Below are 15,889 nucleotides of genomic sequence, written 5' to 3'. Positions count from 1 at the left end.
TAGTGAACAAAACGACATCCTGAATATTATAACCTCAAATGTTACTGATCATATTACATCTGGTCTTTGCAATACAGGAGACACTCGTTTGTTTTGTCTGGGACTCTTTGCTGATATCGTCGCCCTCTACCTGAACCACGATCATCTCACCGAGGACCAATCTCTCTTGAACGAGAAATTCCTCTCGGAGACCATCACCGTCAAATTGCTTCCTCAAATGGAGCAGATTCTGTTAGATACCGACCCTCTGCCTCTCTTTGGATCCAAACTGCTCCTAGCTCTTGTCGAGAGGAGCCCGTCTCTGATCAGGTATTAATTCTTCGCCGATCTTCTCTCTGCATTGATATCATAGTCTTGATAGGTTTAATGAGTCCCAAAGGGTTAGAAATGTTGTCGTCAACTTAACGTCCAGATCGTAGAGCATACCTCAGAAATTGAACACAAATATAATAATATTAATGGGCAGTTATTTTTACGACGCTTAAAGGAATCTTTCAATTTAGAAAGTGATTTCAGATGGGAAAACTGTAGATTGCTCTTGGATGTAATCCCCACTTACTATGACCCGGGGATCGAATTCCAAACCTCCTGATTGCTAAGCGTCATTGTTTCAAATGCCACCGCCTTTATCCACTCGGCTCCAGCACCAGTCGATAATATAAACATAGCCCATTCATAGTCACTGCAGTACAGTCATGGTGAGCAGACTAATTGTTTTGGAAACGTTGGAATTGATAGAAGATCCAGAACATTAAAAATTAACCAGAAATGCCTTATCCACCACTGGCCCGCTCAACACCGCATCACAGCAGCAATTTTGAATAGGTCTTGATAATATGGTTCCTGTATGGTGGAGTTTTGAACTAGAACTGCATTTGCTGCAAATACACAGTATTGTAGTGCGCGTGGAGTGCTTGCAGTATGAGGAAGAACTTTTCGGTTATTCATGGTGTAATTTATTTAAGGCGGACACCACACCAGGGAGTACAGTCAGTGTTCGATTTTTCCGGTATCGCATCGCAAAATGCGATCCAAAACGACAAACTTGCGAGACGTTTCCAAATCAGCATCGCACATTGTGCCGATTTGTGCGATTCAAATTCCTAGTCAGATTTGGGAGCAAACACTCAAACCTTAACTTACGAACTGTCGATCACAATGTAGAAGTTATAATTTATTGAGTTTATACTCAATGTACAACTTATTCACTTGACCATATAGGGAAAAAAAAACCTGAAAAAATAATATCCTACCATAGTTAAGTGTAAAGCAAATAGCCTAACCACCTCGGCAGTTACGGATCTCACGTAACTAAAAGGTTCCCTGGCAACGTGCCAAAAAAATGTTAACAAACAGGTGTTACACAGGGGATGAGCTCACAGTTGTTGGGAAGGTACCTGGGCAAATTCGCAGCACATGTACCGTGGTACAGTAGTTGGGTATAGGGTTAAACACTGCAGTTGTAAAAATGTACGCATCAAGGGCGTAGGAACCGGGGGGGCTGGGGGGGGCGCCAGCCCCCCCCAGTGAAAAATGTGGAGGGGCGGAAGTATCATTCCGCCCCCCCGGTTCGCAAGTCAGAAAACCCCTTTTTCATTTCCAAATGAGAAAAAAATCTCATTTGGAGCACCAAATTGCATCTTAGGCCAGGTGAAAATACAAAATTAAGTTTACAAAATGGAGTGGGTGTTGAAGTGTGCTATATTGCACCAAATTGCATCTGAGGCCACCTGGAAATGCAAAAAATTCCAAAGGGGAGGGGGACACCCCCTCCCCTTAGACCCCTCCCCCAGGCCGGCCATCAGTCTTCAACCCCCCCACTCAAAAGTACCTTCCTACGCCACTGGTACGCATAGTGCAGGCTATTCATTGTTAGGCAGTCTAGAAACGGGGCTTTGCTGAACGTTGTTTGTTTCATAATATCGGAAGTTTTGTAAGTTGCACTTTTTAAAGATTGAAAGACAGATTAAATCTTTTTTCATTTTATAACATAATATAGCTACTTTAACTTGTCATTTTAAAATTTTCATCAGTTTCGTGACAATTTAAATAAAAAAAGTTGTCAGTATTTTGCATCCTCAACTGCGAATTTTTTCATCGCCAGACATCGCAAAAAATCACAACAATTTTCGGGGCTTTCGCCCCCAGGATCCCCACGAGGGGTTCTACCCCATGACCCCACCATAGCCCTAAGACGGGCCCCTGGACACCACGCCTTTATGCTCGCACGTTACGCGTGCTAGGCAGGCGAACACCGGCGGGAAATCGGCAGTGTGTCCGCGGGAAATTGAAGGTTTTCCAACACTGAGTGAACTGTGCAGTTACTGTATGCATCATGTTCAAGGTTTTCATGGAGGCCTTTGAGGAAATGAATGGTTAGTACAGTGTATATATGCTGCACTAATGCTGTGTGTAGGCCAAGGTTCACGAAGGTCATTGGTTATATTCGCGCGCTGTAGACGTGTTTTTAGATGTTACGGAGAGTCAGGTTTCCATGGATATTAATCGAAAATGAATCTGAGTTTAACTGACGCTAAAGAAATGGATCGTCTTGGGCAGATTAACAAATCATTGCAAGTATAAATAAGTACAGGTAGCTCTGCTGTTAAAAAGAAAAGTTCAATATCGGTTTGCTGTTATTGGCAATTAGGCAAAATTTTACCGATACCGATATGCTGCCGATATTGCAAATATCGGCCGATACCGATATTGAAAACGATTATCGTAGCAACACTAGTATAAATAATAATAATAAACAAACATTTTCTAGTTAATACATTGATCGCCAACATTTGGTCCGTTTTGTGGTAATTTCAAAACTGCTATTCAATATTGGGGAACTGCTATGCAACAAAAATATTGTATAGCAATTGTCGAAATTTGTTGCTATGCAATTTTTTGGCCATAAGTCGAACCCTGAGTACAGTCATGTAGGGTACCTACAAAGGCTCAGAATAAGTTGGCTATGCAGCTAGCCTCTGAAACTGCAAATGTGCAGAGACTATATGAAAACTGTATGTTTCAACGTCCAGTCATGTACTTATGTCAATATTGTTGAGCTCACACACACTGCAATACTTCAGAGAAGTTTAACCCACCTTCCTTGCTCACTCCTGTTTCCCCACTCCCACCTTGCCCTCACACCCACCTGCCCCACACCACCTTCTCGCACCCACCTTTCTGCTGCCACCTTTCCCTGCCACCTTTCCCACTCCCACCTTCTCAACACCCACTTCCATCCACCACCTAGCTTTTACATATTGTTCTAATACTGTGCATTTATCCTTTGACAAACTTTCTGAGAAAGTTTATTCTCCTTATATATATTCTCTTCAAAATAGAGAATCATTAATATTAGAAATTACGTTTTATAGTCACCTGAATAAAATGAAAATGATCCATGAAAAGAGCGGCTATCTTTGTACCACTTAGTCTGGTATACCTACATGCTTTGTGTTTAGAGAGTACCAATTAACCATTTCATGACCATTATCAACTACAGATGAAGGACTCACTCCATAAACTTGACATATTTATTTTAATTTCTTTCTTCATTTAAAGTAACATTCAGGAATCAGAACTCATCCCTGTCTTATTTCAAGCATTGATCGACCACCAGTCCACGCCGACTAGCAGTGTGGTCCGCCATCTTGTTAATATATTCTGCTGTCTGGTCGCATCCCGTGAGATGGACATGAGGCGTCTCTACGACCAAGGTCGGTGTTTTTCATCTCAATTTTCGATCAAAAGTTTCCACTTGCTTGAGTAGACTTTCTTGTGAATGACTGTTACGGGAGAAATGTCTCAGTTATTTATACCCCATATTTTAGTTTTTAACGTGTGACAATTTTATTAATAATTAAATATTTTCCTTGTGATTCTTGAACAGCATTAAACACCAACTTTTTTGATAAAACAAAAATTGTGTGCTTAAAATTCAAAAATTTTTGGATTCATAATTGTCATTTTAATGCTGTTTATTATCATATTGTCACATTATTCATTGTTGTGTATATCACCAAATCTGCACACTGATTGCAGCTTCACGTTTGAGAAATTCTAATTTTACATTTGTACTCCTTGAGTTTTAAAGGCAACATACAAATCAAAACTGTTTACCCTCGGCTGCAACATTTGTTTCGTATCTATGAACCGTTGTCCAACATGTGACTAAGTTATTCCAAGAATTACAAAAGTAACGTAGCATCCACAAATGTTTTCCCTTGAGCCGTTGCCATTTTTGTTTTCTAAGTTTAAGGCCGTGTAGATCACCTGATGAACTCTTTCCAAAAATTACAAAAGTAACAAATTTCATAAATGTTTAGTTTCATGAGCCATAAACATTTGTTTTGTATCTCTTAGACCTTGGTTATTACTTCATTAATATACCAATGCCAATAATTCTAATAATATAACACGCCTAATTATAAATATTGTTTTTTTTCTATCTCCTTTCACAACTCTTACGTTTGCTCTGCTATTCATTTCAAGGCCTCGTCGATCACCTGATGAATCTGTTCCAAGACGTCTCTCTCCTGTGTAAGACGGATTCAGAGAGCCGAGAGATGAAATCTGCCGTCGTAGTGATGAAGGCTCTCACCGAACTGCTCCATTCTCTCTTGAAGTACGTAGCCGGCGTGGTGAGGAGCATACTACAGGTATCGTCCATCTACTTAATATTCATCTTTAGTTAAATATGCATCGTTAACCTTTCTCCATAAACACAGAGTAATAATAATTTGTGTTTTCAACTGTCTTGCAACTTTGAAGCCCTGTCATTTTGATCCTAGCAAGATTTTCTTCTTTTGCATATCTTGCAAACTCATACCCACCACCCTCCCCCCACCCCCAATGCCCCTTGTTACAAAAAACAAAAGCCTACTATCTGTTTGGGTTAACGATGACCATACTCAGCAGTTTAAAACCAGCATACCTTCAAAAGTGTCGTACGATGCGTTCCAGAAGTTCCCCCGAAAAAAGTGTGGAGAGTTCACCACACAGACAGTAACGTCAGATGGTGGCACTGCCTTCACAGTACTTTCATCATTTGGTTTGTATCCTTCCTCTCAGGCTCATTGCCTGTCCCCCTTCCACCCTCCTCCCCCCTCCCCGCCCTGCACAGGAATGTGGCTTATGACTGGCCCACTGCAGCCAATACTTAATGACTAATTAGGGATTGTAATCAACGAAAGGATGAATAGCTCAGTTGGTAGACGCAGGACTTACTGTAGCCATTCCCTCATCAGCACCATATCACCCCCCCCCCTCGGCCTCCTCAAGGACCCCTCCACACACCCACTTACACCAATCACATTGTTGTACACCACTAGTTGACTTAAAAGTAGTACCATTCTAACTTTAAAATTCCCTCACATGCAAAAGCCAGGCAGTAAGATTTAGTACTTTCAGTAATGGTTGTTTTTATTAACTGCATGTTCATATTTACTCAAACATTAATTCCAAACGAGAATCTTTCGCCGGATGTCGATTTCAACACGTCCACGAACTTGGAAATGCTCACAAAGAAAACCCAGAGGATTAAACTAAATTTGGCCTAGTGCGATAACTTTGATGGGAATCGTCAGCTTGCGTTTAATCACATTTGGTTTTAATCAAATTAATCCTCTACTAATTAAATTAAACAGATTACAGAGCATTATTATACTCGTGGAAAAGCAAAAGCAAAAAACATGGCTGTTGGCGTACCAACGTGCAACAAACATCATGTTGAGAAGCACATTTTGGCGCGATGCGGGTGGAAATAAAAAGTCAAGAGCTATGCGAATGTTTTCAAATACTGACCACAGTTGAAAAAGCAAGCAAATTGGAAATTTCATTTTGATTAAAAACAACCTTCAACTTGTAGAAGAAATTGCGGCAACAGTGAATGTAACGGTTTCTGTTCCTCTCAGGATGGTTTTTAAATGGTTAACTGAGACATTGGTTGCATGCATGCATTGCTCGCACAGAAGACAAACAGGTCACTATTTTATCTGTAACAGGGTGGGAGGAAAATTGGTTACGAAGACACCTATGTTTCTAAGTTTAAGGGGTGGAAGAAGTGGATTGAAGTGTTGGGTGGGAGGGGTGGGAAAAACCTTCAAGGGGCAGTGCAGAATTTCAAGATTTGAGGGGGATCTGAGGGGAACACCACAAATTTATCACAAATATTCCCAACAAATTGAATCATCTCTGCATTCCATATCAAAAATTACAGAATTTGACAGTTTTTTTTTTATTGCAACAAAGGGCACGAAAGGAAACATTACAATTGAAGAAAAAAAAGAAGTGCCCATTTCTGTTTTTGCAGTTACAAGAAGGGAACTTTTGATCTATGAAAATGGGCATCTCAGGGTTATATATTTTTTTTCAGAGAAGTGGCTTGGGATATCCTTAATAATTACCTAATGAACAGTTTGTTGTAAACATACTCTATCATTTGATCACAACCAAATTTGTCACCCTAAACCCTTTGTTTCAATTCTGTCTACTTCACATACAAAACGAAAGGAACATTAATTCCAATTTCAAGAAGTTCTTGTTCTTGTACTTCAATGTGAATAGCTACCTGTATCATCATGAGATTTATCGAAATTGAACATTATCTTCAAACGCCCTTCAAACTGTTACTTTAAAACATAAAGGAAGGACATGACTGAGCTTTTTTCTGCTTCCCACCCACTCCATTTCCCCCTTGTCCCCCCTCTGTCACCCCTCTTCTCATAGCTCTCTTCCAACTTTTTGTCTCCACACTTTTCTGTCTTTGTCCTTCTCTAGTTTATTCCCTACCCCTTCCCTTAATCCTCTCTTTCATCCCTCCACTGTTTATCTCCTACCTCTCCTCTTCCCCCTGTTGGTTTCTTTCTTTCTTCTCTCCATCCCTTGTCTACTAATCCCCTTACCTCTATCTCTTTTGACATTCACCCTGCTCATGAACCTATCTGTATTCTGTGTATCTATTTGCCCCTTCAGTAATACTGTTACTTGTCATTCAGCCTCCGAAGAAGATCCTGCTAGGAACCAAAATGTCAGGCCCATTTACTTTTACACACTTGAAAACATAAATTCATTTAGTACCACCTTCCTTTGCATACTCAAGGGTTTCATAATTGATCAATCTTCTTAAGTCTGTCAACTGTTGTTATCACAAATTTAAAAAAATCTGTTATCCCGGGTATAACGTGACAAAGTGGCGCATTTCCTTTTTAATTATTTTAGTCCCGTCACGTTATCTTTATCCTAGCTGGTGACCTCCATCATATGTATCTGAGAAGATGCTAAATTTGTTACTCCCCTTACCATATTTCTCTTTTTTTCTGATCTTTGTAGCTTTTTCTTTCACGGTTACCATGTTTTCAATTGCCAAACTCCATAAATCACGCCATACCAGGGCATTTTTTGTGTTTTTTTGCGGCTATCAGCACCTCTATGTAACGCTTAGATCTGTTTGTCTGTGCCATCGTTGCCACAGAGATGTTTATAACCAGATGAGCTCTCTCTCTCTCTCACTCTCTGCTTACTGTAAATAGCGCCGGGTCTAGTTTACTGGCGTTTATCATTAATAAAATTGTGGTACTGACAGATTTAAGATGCGAGGGATGATTGTGTAAATCGTACGTACGTCATTTGTGATCATTTAATTTAAGCGTGCTTGTAATTATGCTCCCTTTTGTTTATTACACGGGTTCTACGTCGATGGTAATTTTATGTTGATGTTGCAGACCTGTGTCTGATCCGAAATCTGTCTCTAAATCAGCGTTTTGTAGTTAAATTTGCAGCGATCTTGCTGCGTAGCACTCTCGACCGATAATGGAAAAATATAACTTGTCGTTAAAACATAATTTTTGTTACTTTAGACCACAACACTTGCAACAGTAATGGGCGTGGAATTAAAAAGGTTGTAGGTGAAGAAATGAGACATTACATCACATCATAAAGCATTACATTAAATCACATTGCATTAGCTCACATAACATAACATCACATTACATCACATTGCATTACCTCACATAACATTGCATTACCTCACATAACATTACATCACATTGCATTAGCTCACATAACATTACATCACATAACATTACATCACATTAAATGACATCGCATTGCATTACCTCTCATTACATTACATCACATTGCATTACCTAACATATCATTAAATCACAGTGCATTACATTACATGACATCATGTCACATTACAATGCATTACATTGCAATGCATTACACACATTAGGTTACATTACACACGTCATGTTACATACATTTACATTCCGTACAATTTTTCAGAATTGGACTATTGAAACAAATTGGTTGTTACTCTCTAATTAGGACCCAGCAGTATAGTTGTAACCACTTATATCTCCTTGTTATGATTTAGAATGGGGTGTCCACTTTTATGATGCTTATATATATTACTTATATATTACATTATATTATATTTACATAACATGTCATCACATTATACATCACATCAGATCACATGACAAACGTTACATTACACACATTATATTACGTTACACATTCTATTTTACATGTATGTGACATTAAGTTAACGGTACATGCAAATATTGGAAATAGGAATATGTGAACAAATCATGTGTTCCTCTCTAATTAGGACCAGCAGAAATAGTTGCTAGTCAAAGTGGTCCATCTGCTATGCAAAATGGTCCAACTGCTATGCAAACTGGTCCAACTGCTATGGAAAATGGTCCAACTGCTATGCAAACTGGTCCAACTGCTATGCAAAATGGTCCAACTGCTATGCAAAATGGTCCAACTGCTATGCAAAATGGCCCAACTGCTATGCAAAGTGATAAAACTGCTATGCAAAATGGTCCAACTGCTATGCAAACTGGTCCAACTGCTATGCAAACTGGTCCAACTGCTATGCAAAATGGTCCAACTGCTATGCAAACTGGTCCAACTGCTATGCAAAATGGTCCAACTGCTATGCAAAATGGTCCAACTGCTATGCAAAATGGCCCAACTGCTATGCAAAGTGATAAAACTGCTATGCAAAATGGTCCAACTGCTATGCAAACTGGTCCAACTGCTATGCAAAATGGTCCAACTGCTATGCAAACTGGTCCAACTGCTATGCAAACTGGTCCAACTGCTATGCAAAATGGTCCAACTGCTATGCAAACTGGTCCAACTGCTATGCAAAATGGTCCAACTGCTATGCAAACTGGTCCAACTGCTATGCAAACTGGTCCAACTGCTATGCAAAATGGTCCAACTGCTATGCAAACTGGTCCAACTGCTATGCAAAATGGTCCAACTGCTATGCAAAATGGTCCAACTGCTATGCAAACTGGTCCAACTGCTATGCAAACTGGTCCAACTGCTATGCAAGTATAAAGGTTTAGCTGGTATAGCAAGTTTTTGCACCTGAAGGAACCTTATTATTTTAAAAGACCCATAATTCAAAGAATTTTGAACACTTAATTTTTTTCCCTGTAAGAGACGTCATAATTGAACCAAATTAGTGATGTCCATGCACATTCACACAATTTTTGGTTTCCTGGGAAACCTTATAAGAAGCTTTTACAAGGGCAATTTAGAATTATCGGAACAGAACCCATCAACTCTCTTCTAGCTTTGAAGTGACTCATGCTTCTTTTGCAGGAGAAAAACTGCATCACAAGATCTCAGAGGGAAGCCACAGACTTAGAGAAAAGCTTCCCCGAGTAGGAAACTTTGCTTCCGTAGGCCCTGAGGAAAAATGTTAAGTGGTATTTGACGCGAGTGTCGGGCTTCGTAGGGGAAGGATGAATACAGCAGAAATAAAACACGAAAAAAAGAACTGAGAAATTTGTAATGCACCCATGAAATCTCCACTGAATGGAATATAACTTGAGCTGTACAAATGTTTCACAAAGTCGGCGGTAATTTGGGGAGTTGTAATTTTTCTTTAGAAAATGTCGTTGAATGTTGTAATGTCGTGTAATGTGCAGAGCATATTTTGTGAATGAAAAATGGTTTGCCAGAAGTGAAAAATTGTGGGCAAATGCTCAGACGATAACTTCAGAATAGGTCAATAAAATATTCTACGTCTCGCTCAACTTCCATTCTTGAATCCGAGGAGAAAAGCTTTCAAAAGTCGTTTTGATTAGTCTGTTGTTACCTTGCAAACATTTATACATTTATTCATTTGTGGACCAACTAAGAAATTTGAGGGAAAAGAAAAATTTTAATTTGTTGTGTAAGCAAAAACTTTTCAGCTCTCCTTTTCTGTTTTCGTGCAGGCCACAAAGTCTGGACAGAGTACAGACACAGATATTGCGGAAACCCTTCTACTTTCGAACAAGTCGTTAATCGAGCTGACCGATATTCTCATCCAAACGGTAAGTGCGCACTCAGCCCTGAGCAACGAGTTTGACTGGATATAAAATATTTTCCACACTTGCCAAATCTCTCCCCACCCCCCGCCTCCCCCAAGAAAGGTATAAATATGGAGATGTCAAATATGAATATGAAATACCTGGAGATTTGAACCTTTCATAAATGGTCTTAAACTCAAAACTAATGGTTTTCCATTCTAACAATGGAAAAAAGAAAATCACGACTCTATTTAATTCTGCGGCCCTTTGTTTAACCGATGTAAGAGTTGAAACCAATGTTGGAGATTCAACCGCGAGACGAAACTCTTGTTAGAACCGGGATAGTTTTGCCGGTATGAACTCTCGACGGTGTGTCTAGCACATAAATTATATTGTTAGGGTCCAGCACAAATCACGCTACATGTCCGTGCAACTCTGTTTCGATAAATTCGACAATGCTCGTTCCATGCTAAAATCATGTAACACTGATTTAAGTCTACAAATAGGGCTGTAGTCATGCCCTACTGCAAGCTGTCCAGCAATGCTACTTTTTCATACCTAAATTTGCTCCTGTTTGGGGCTGAGGGGGTGGGGGGCAGCGGGGGGATTTCCATCCTATTTTGTCCTCTCTTTTCATCAAAATACCCATTTTTTCCTACATTTTGGACTTTGCATGATAATTTCAAAATTTGGCAAAAATTATACTGTGAAAGGTGTGCATATCACCTGTGTGATTTATGAAAGTAAAAACACAAAAGAAAAGAATTTTGTGAAATTTTCTCCAGCAATTCAGATACCAACAGAGCACCACATAATAAAATATGTATATTTCAATAATGACTACAGATTTGGACTCACAAAAATGTATTCATCAAACATGATCATGACTAATGTTACTACATGCCTGGTTCAGTCCTAGTAACTATTTTATCCTACGTGTCCCAGTTCTGACTAATAATTTCCCACCTTTGCCCTACTTTTTGAACAAAATTCTCGCAATATTTGTCCAACTTTCCCATAAGGCTATGCTGGACAGCATGCTATTAGCAAATTAACCCAAGAGCACCTTTCCCTTTAAATAGTACCGTAGAAAGAATATTGCTGCTCGGATGCCTTTAGCGATATAATCTTCTGCTTCAGACAGCAGGCTCCTGGCAACTGGAGTCTCAGGGCCGGGTTTACTAAAACAAATGTCTTATTCATGGGTAAATATGTCTTCTGGATCGCCATCTCACACCTTCCGTTACCATTGAGTCCTCCCCCATCGACGAATGGGAAACTCTGGCAGATAATATCGATCATTCAAGAGTGGAGAATTAGAGCATGTCTTGCAATCCTGTAGGTTAATTGAGCTTTGGGCTCATTAATGTTACGTCGAGACTCTGATCTCCTGGCTACGACATAGATACAAAACTATGTAGAGTTGACGTATTCCCAGAGTCTGGGAAGGGCAGTAATTATTCTCTCTAGTGGATTGTCTTCCTCGAAATACATAATTGATACGTCACATTATCTCGTAATTAAACTTCTCCGGTCGGAAGAATTCCTTCTGCTGAATGTTGCGAATATCTTGTCGAAGATAAATGAGTCCCGTTAATACTCTTCCAATAGTCAGAGCTGGTTGTCCCGTGTATCGAGGCCGACTTACTCTGGTAGCCGATGAGAGATGTAACGATTATTAAAACTTAACTTTGCAATGTTTTCTAATGTTTTATTTTTCAGAAACATTAATCTACGATTTGGTTATCTTTTTTCTTCCTAGGGTGGGAGGGTAAGGGTGGAGGGGTAGGGGTGTGGGGGAGGAGACTGAACAGTGTAATCATATGCCATACAATCATGATCTTTTTATAGGTAATTTTGTGACTGGCAAAATATTTTTTATCTTTTATCTCATGTATTATTACAAGTCATGTTTAAATTTTGCATCTGATTTTAAATTTATGGAGTTGGTAGTAGTAATTACTACCAGTGTCTTCAACTTAAACACTTTGGGGTCTAAATATTTTCTTCTTGTTACATGATATTTTTCCCCCCTGTACAGAGACTGCAATTATACTGTACATACATATGTACATATATGTCTGTATTATTGTTAATTAGATATTTCTGCCTAATTCCCAGTGTGAAACTCATTTTTACACGTTAGTATTTTATCAACATTTTCCCTCTCCTCTCGTACAAGTGGGAATCGCTCCGCTAGGGCAAAACTAATCAATGATGGTTTTCAGAGGAGAATTGCAAAGCCTGTGGGACTTATCCAGTAAATGAAACTTCCTTTTTTTTTTTTTTTTTTAGAAAGGAAACAACTTTGGCAAATTATGTAACAGGGTCAGCGTTACGAGTATCAATTCTCGTAAGATTTTAAAATGTGTTTCCGAATGTGCTGCATTTCGGGGAAATGACATGACGTGACTAGGATCATTGTCTCTTGCCTCAATCAGTTTTCATTTTTTTCAAAATAAAAAAATTCATAAATATCTATCATATTTTGGAAAGTTGCAGAATTAATTTTACATTTGTAAAATTGGTTGATCTACATAGCCAGGGATAATGCTGCTGGACTATAGCATTTGATTAGATTACAGATATGAATTATGTTATATTTATGACCTCAAGATTTGAGACTGGAGGCTGCTGAAGAATTAGTGTGTATTAGTGTTCAATATCATCGTACCAAAGCAAAATATTTCATAAATATATATATATTATTAGTGACTTGATTTATGGATTGGGTACACAATTTAACAGTGCCTGCAATATCAGTTTCATGCACACCCCCTCCCCCTGCCCCTCCCGCTCCCCTCCCCTTCCCCCATGGTTAGTTGGTTATGTAAACAGACCTATCCATAATTGTACCATAAACTCTTAACTAAATTTCATAAAGTCGAATTTTGTCAAATTCAATTCATGAGGTGAAATATTTAATACCATCAACTGCTGTTCTTAACATAGATGCTTACTATGTGAAATAATAGTGCTGAGTTTTAATTGAGATGTGACCTAATCTGCTGAGAAGGACCACTTATGGTTTGTAAAATTTGACCCTCTGCATTTTATCGTTCCTCCCCCTCCCTCCCTCCCTCCTCAGCTCTGTGCCAGTGACACCGACTTATCCATCCTCGCTTGCGGTTGTCTCTCCCTTCTGGCTCAGCTCTTTGGAGGAGAGTACAATAACGCCCTCAGCGCGGAGAACGCAAACGGTTTGGCACAAGCTTTACTGCAGCTGGACCCAAAACAACAGAAAATACTGCTCAAGTTTGTGAAACGTATTGTGAGTAACTGTCGTTTTGTGCAATCATGTATTTTCTTGTCTATTCTGTTATGATGCATTATTATGTGACAATACATTGAATTGATTGTTTGAAATTGCATTGTGTTTATACTTTTATTCAAATTTTTCAATTTTTTTCCTCTTTCTTTTAAGTTGTTGTCCTTGGATATACAGCATATGTTCCATATTAAACACTCCGGAAGAAGTTTTTTTGATGCTATGAATCAAACAACTTGTAGAAAATTGGATGCTATTAATCAGACCATAACCTATAAACATTGAATGCTATTAATCAGACCATAACCTATAAATATTTGATGCTATCATTCAAGACCATGACTTGAGTAAACATTGCTGCTATGAATCAGACCACAACTTGTAGAAAATTGGATGCTATTAATCAGACCATAACCTATAAACATTTGATGCTATCATTCAAGACCCTGACTTGAGTAAACATTCGCTGATATGAATCAGACCACATCTCGTCAATCTTTCGTGCTATGAATCAGACCACAATCGGTAAAACAATTTGATGCTATTCCTTTCGACAGACAGCTTCAGACATTTTCAGAGCTACTCTGAAACCGTATTGAAGACTATGATGACCATACGACTATAGCCACATGATGCTATGTGAAGGTCTTATACCTCACCATTTCTCTGCATTTTTTCTTCTTCTTTATTTTTTTTGCTGGGGGTTGTAAGTTTTACAGTGGCACCCAGTTGGGGCAATTTTTTCTATACTGTAGTGTTATGTCCTGCTACGGAACACTCTTATTGTCAGTACGAGCAGTATGAAAATCATGTTTCTATCAGATCAAGGTTAGGAACTGTTTGTACTGTCAATACCAGTGCTTTGAAGCATGATATTGGAGTACAGTTTAGAGAGGTATTAGCATTAGGAAAATTGTCTGAAGTGGCTGACAGTGGTTGACATAGCGTGAATATCCATTCAGTCATTTTCCTTTGAACTCACAGCACTAGAGTTTTTTCTATGCTTTCTATGCATTATGTTCCTTTGACCTATCTTCACCTTTGATCTATCAAATTTGCATCCCCGCATAACAGATGTCATTTAAATTCCTGTGTCCATCCTCATCCGTAGATCTCAGCAGATCCCTCTCAAGCCGAGAGGTTGCGAGACGAAGCTGGCATCCTGGCCGATGCTCTGCAGAGGCTGATCAGTACGGCGAGCTCCAATGCCGACGTCGGGATCACCACAATGTCGGCGGACATCCTCAAATCTGCCGGAGTCAGATAATCTTCAAGTGCATGCTGGGAATCACTTCCGTATGCATGGCCCATCGCTGAAAACCTCTGAGTCGCCATGAAGACAGTCGGTATCCTTACATCTTCTCCAGTCAGTTAATCCTAAAGTTTGGACAGAGGATATATGAAGAAACAATTAGTTTAAGATAAAACAAAAATGCAACAAAAAATGCATCTTTCTGTGGGAGGTAAGGGTTCTCTCCCATTCATTCAGACCCGACATGTATTTATTTTGACTATTTACTAACCACAACGTCTGCTAATAAAATTAATTTCATATTACATTCCAAGAACATCATTTGAACGGCTTCAGCTAAGGCCGTACGTTGTAGAACCAACTTAACTGATGTTTGAAAATATATGTTAATTCTATTATATATAGGGAAGGGCTGGCTTCTTTGCCATACAAACACCAGTCGAAAGACTCAAACAATCTTATAGCCTCAATCTAAATATTGCAGTTGGTTGAAATCAGACTCGTCAAGGACACACGACAATGTCAAATGTCATCCACGGTTGGTTTGGTTGGTTGCTCTGTTGAAGGTTGTGTTAAAAGAAAAGAGATTTTATAAACCAATGAATGAATGTGACTGAATTGGTCAGGAATTTAGGGTCAAAGGTTATCGGCTTAACCTTAAAGGAGCATTCCAGACATTTAAATGTGAATATCTTATAAAGTGGAATAGCTGTAGAAACTCTCGTTTTTAATTTTCTGTTAGATCATGAGATTTCAACACTGATAATTGAACCAGGAATCACCATTAAAGTAACAAAATGGGATGAAGGATACTACTCTACTGCCCTCTATCGCCAGATTCACTTGACCAAACCAAAACAACGACTTTACAAAAATGTCTCGCACAGTAACTATGACGCAATTCATCAAAATTGATCCAATGATATTGCAAGTCATTCCAAAAATTATCAACTTTTGTCAACCCTCATAATTTCCAGGAGAGAACTAATATCTTTATACTTCGAAACCAGGTTATTGGAATTTTCTTTCTCTAAGCTTCTGTTGCAA

General features: G+C 39.0%; 1 protein-coding gene across 2 annotated transcripts in view; it reads left to right on the top strand.

The window, feature by feature from the left end:
- Positions 1–15,591, top strand: part of LOC139964674 (serine/threonine-protein kinase ULK4-like) — a 55,372-nt gene extending 39,781 nt beyond the window's left edge. For both annotated transcript variants that reach the window (XM_071966491.1, XM_071966490.1), the window contains exons 22-27: positions 78–309; positions 3,562–3,716; positions 4,492–4,658; positions 10,248–10,346; positions 13,411–13,593; positions 14,702–15,591. In XM_071966491.1, coding sequence (XP_071822592.1) covers positions 78–309; positions 3,562–3,716; positions 4,492–4,658; positions 10,248–10,346; positions 13,411–13,593; positions 14,702–14,857 — 992 coding nt within the window. In that variant the 3' untranslated portion in view covers positions 14,858–15,591. The remainder of the gene's footprint in view (positions 1–77; positions 310–3,561; positions 3,717–4,491; positions 4,659–10,247; positions 10,347–13,410; positions 13,594–14,701) is intronic.
- Positions 15,592–15,889: the final 298 nt, after the last annotated feature.

This window comes from Apostichopus japonicus, chromosome 23 (assembly GCF_037975245.1).
Source record: "Apostichopus japonicus isolate 1M-3 chromosome 23, ASM3797524v1, whole genome shotgun sequence".
Lineage (NCBI taxonomy): Eukaryota > Metazoa > Echinodermata > Holothuroidea > Aspidochirotida > Stichopodidae > Apostichopus > Apostichopus japonicus.
This window is presented reverse-complemented; position numbering and strand designations above follow the sequence as displayed.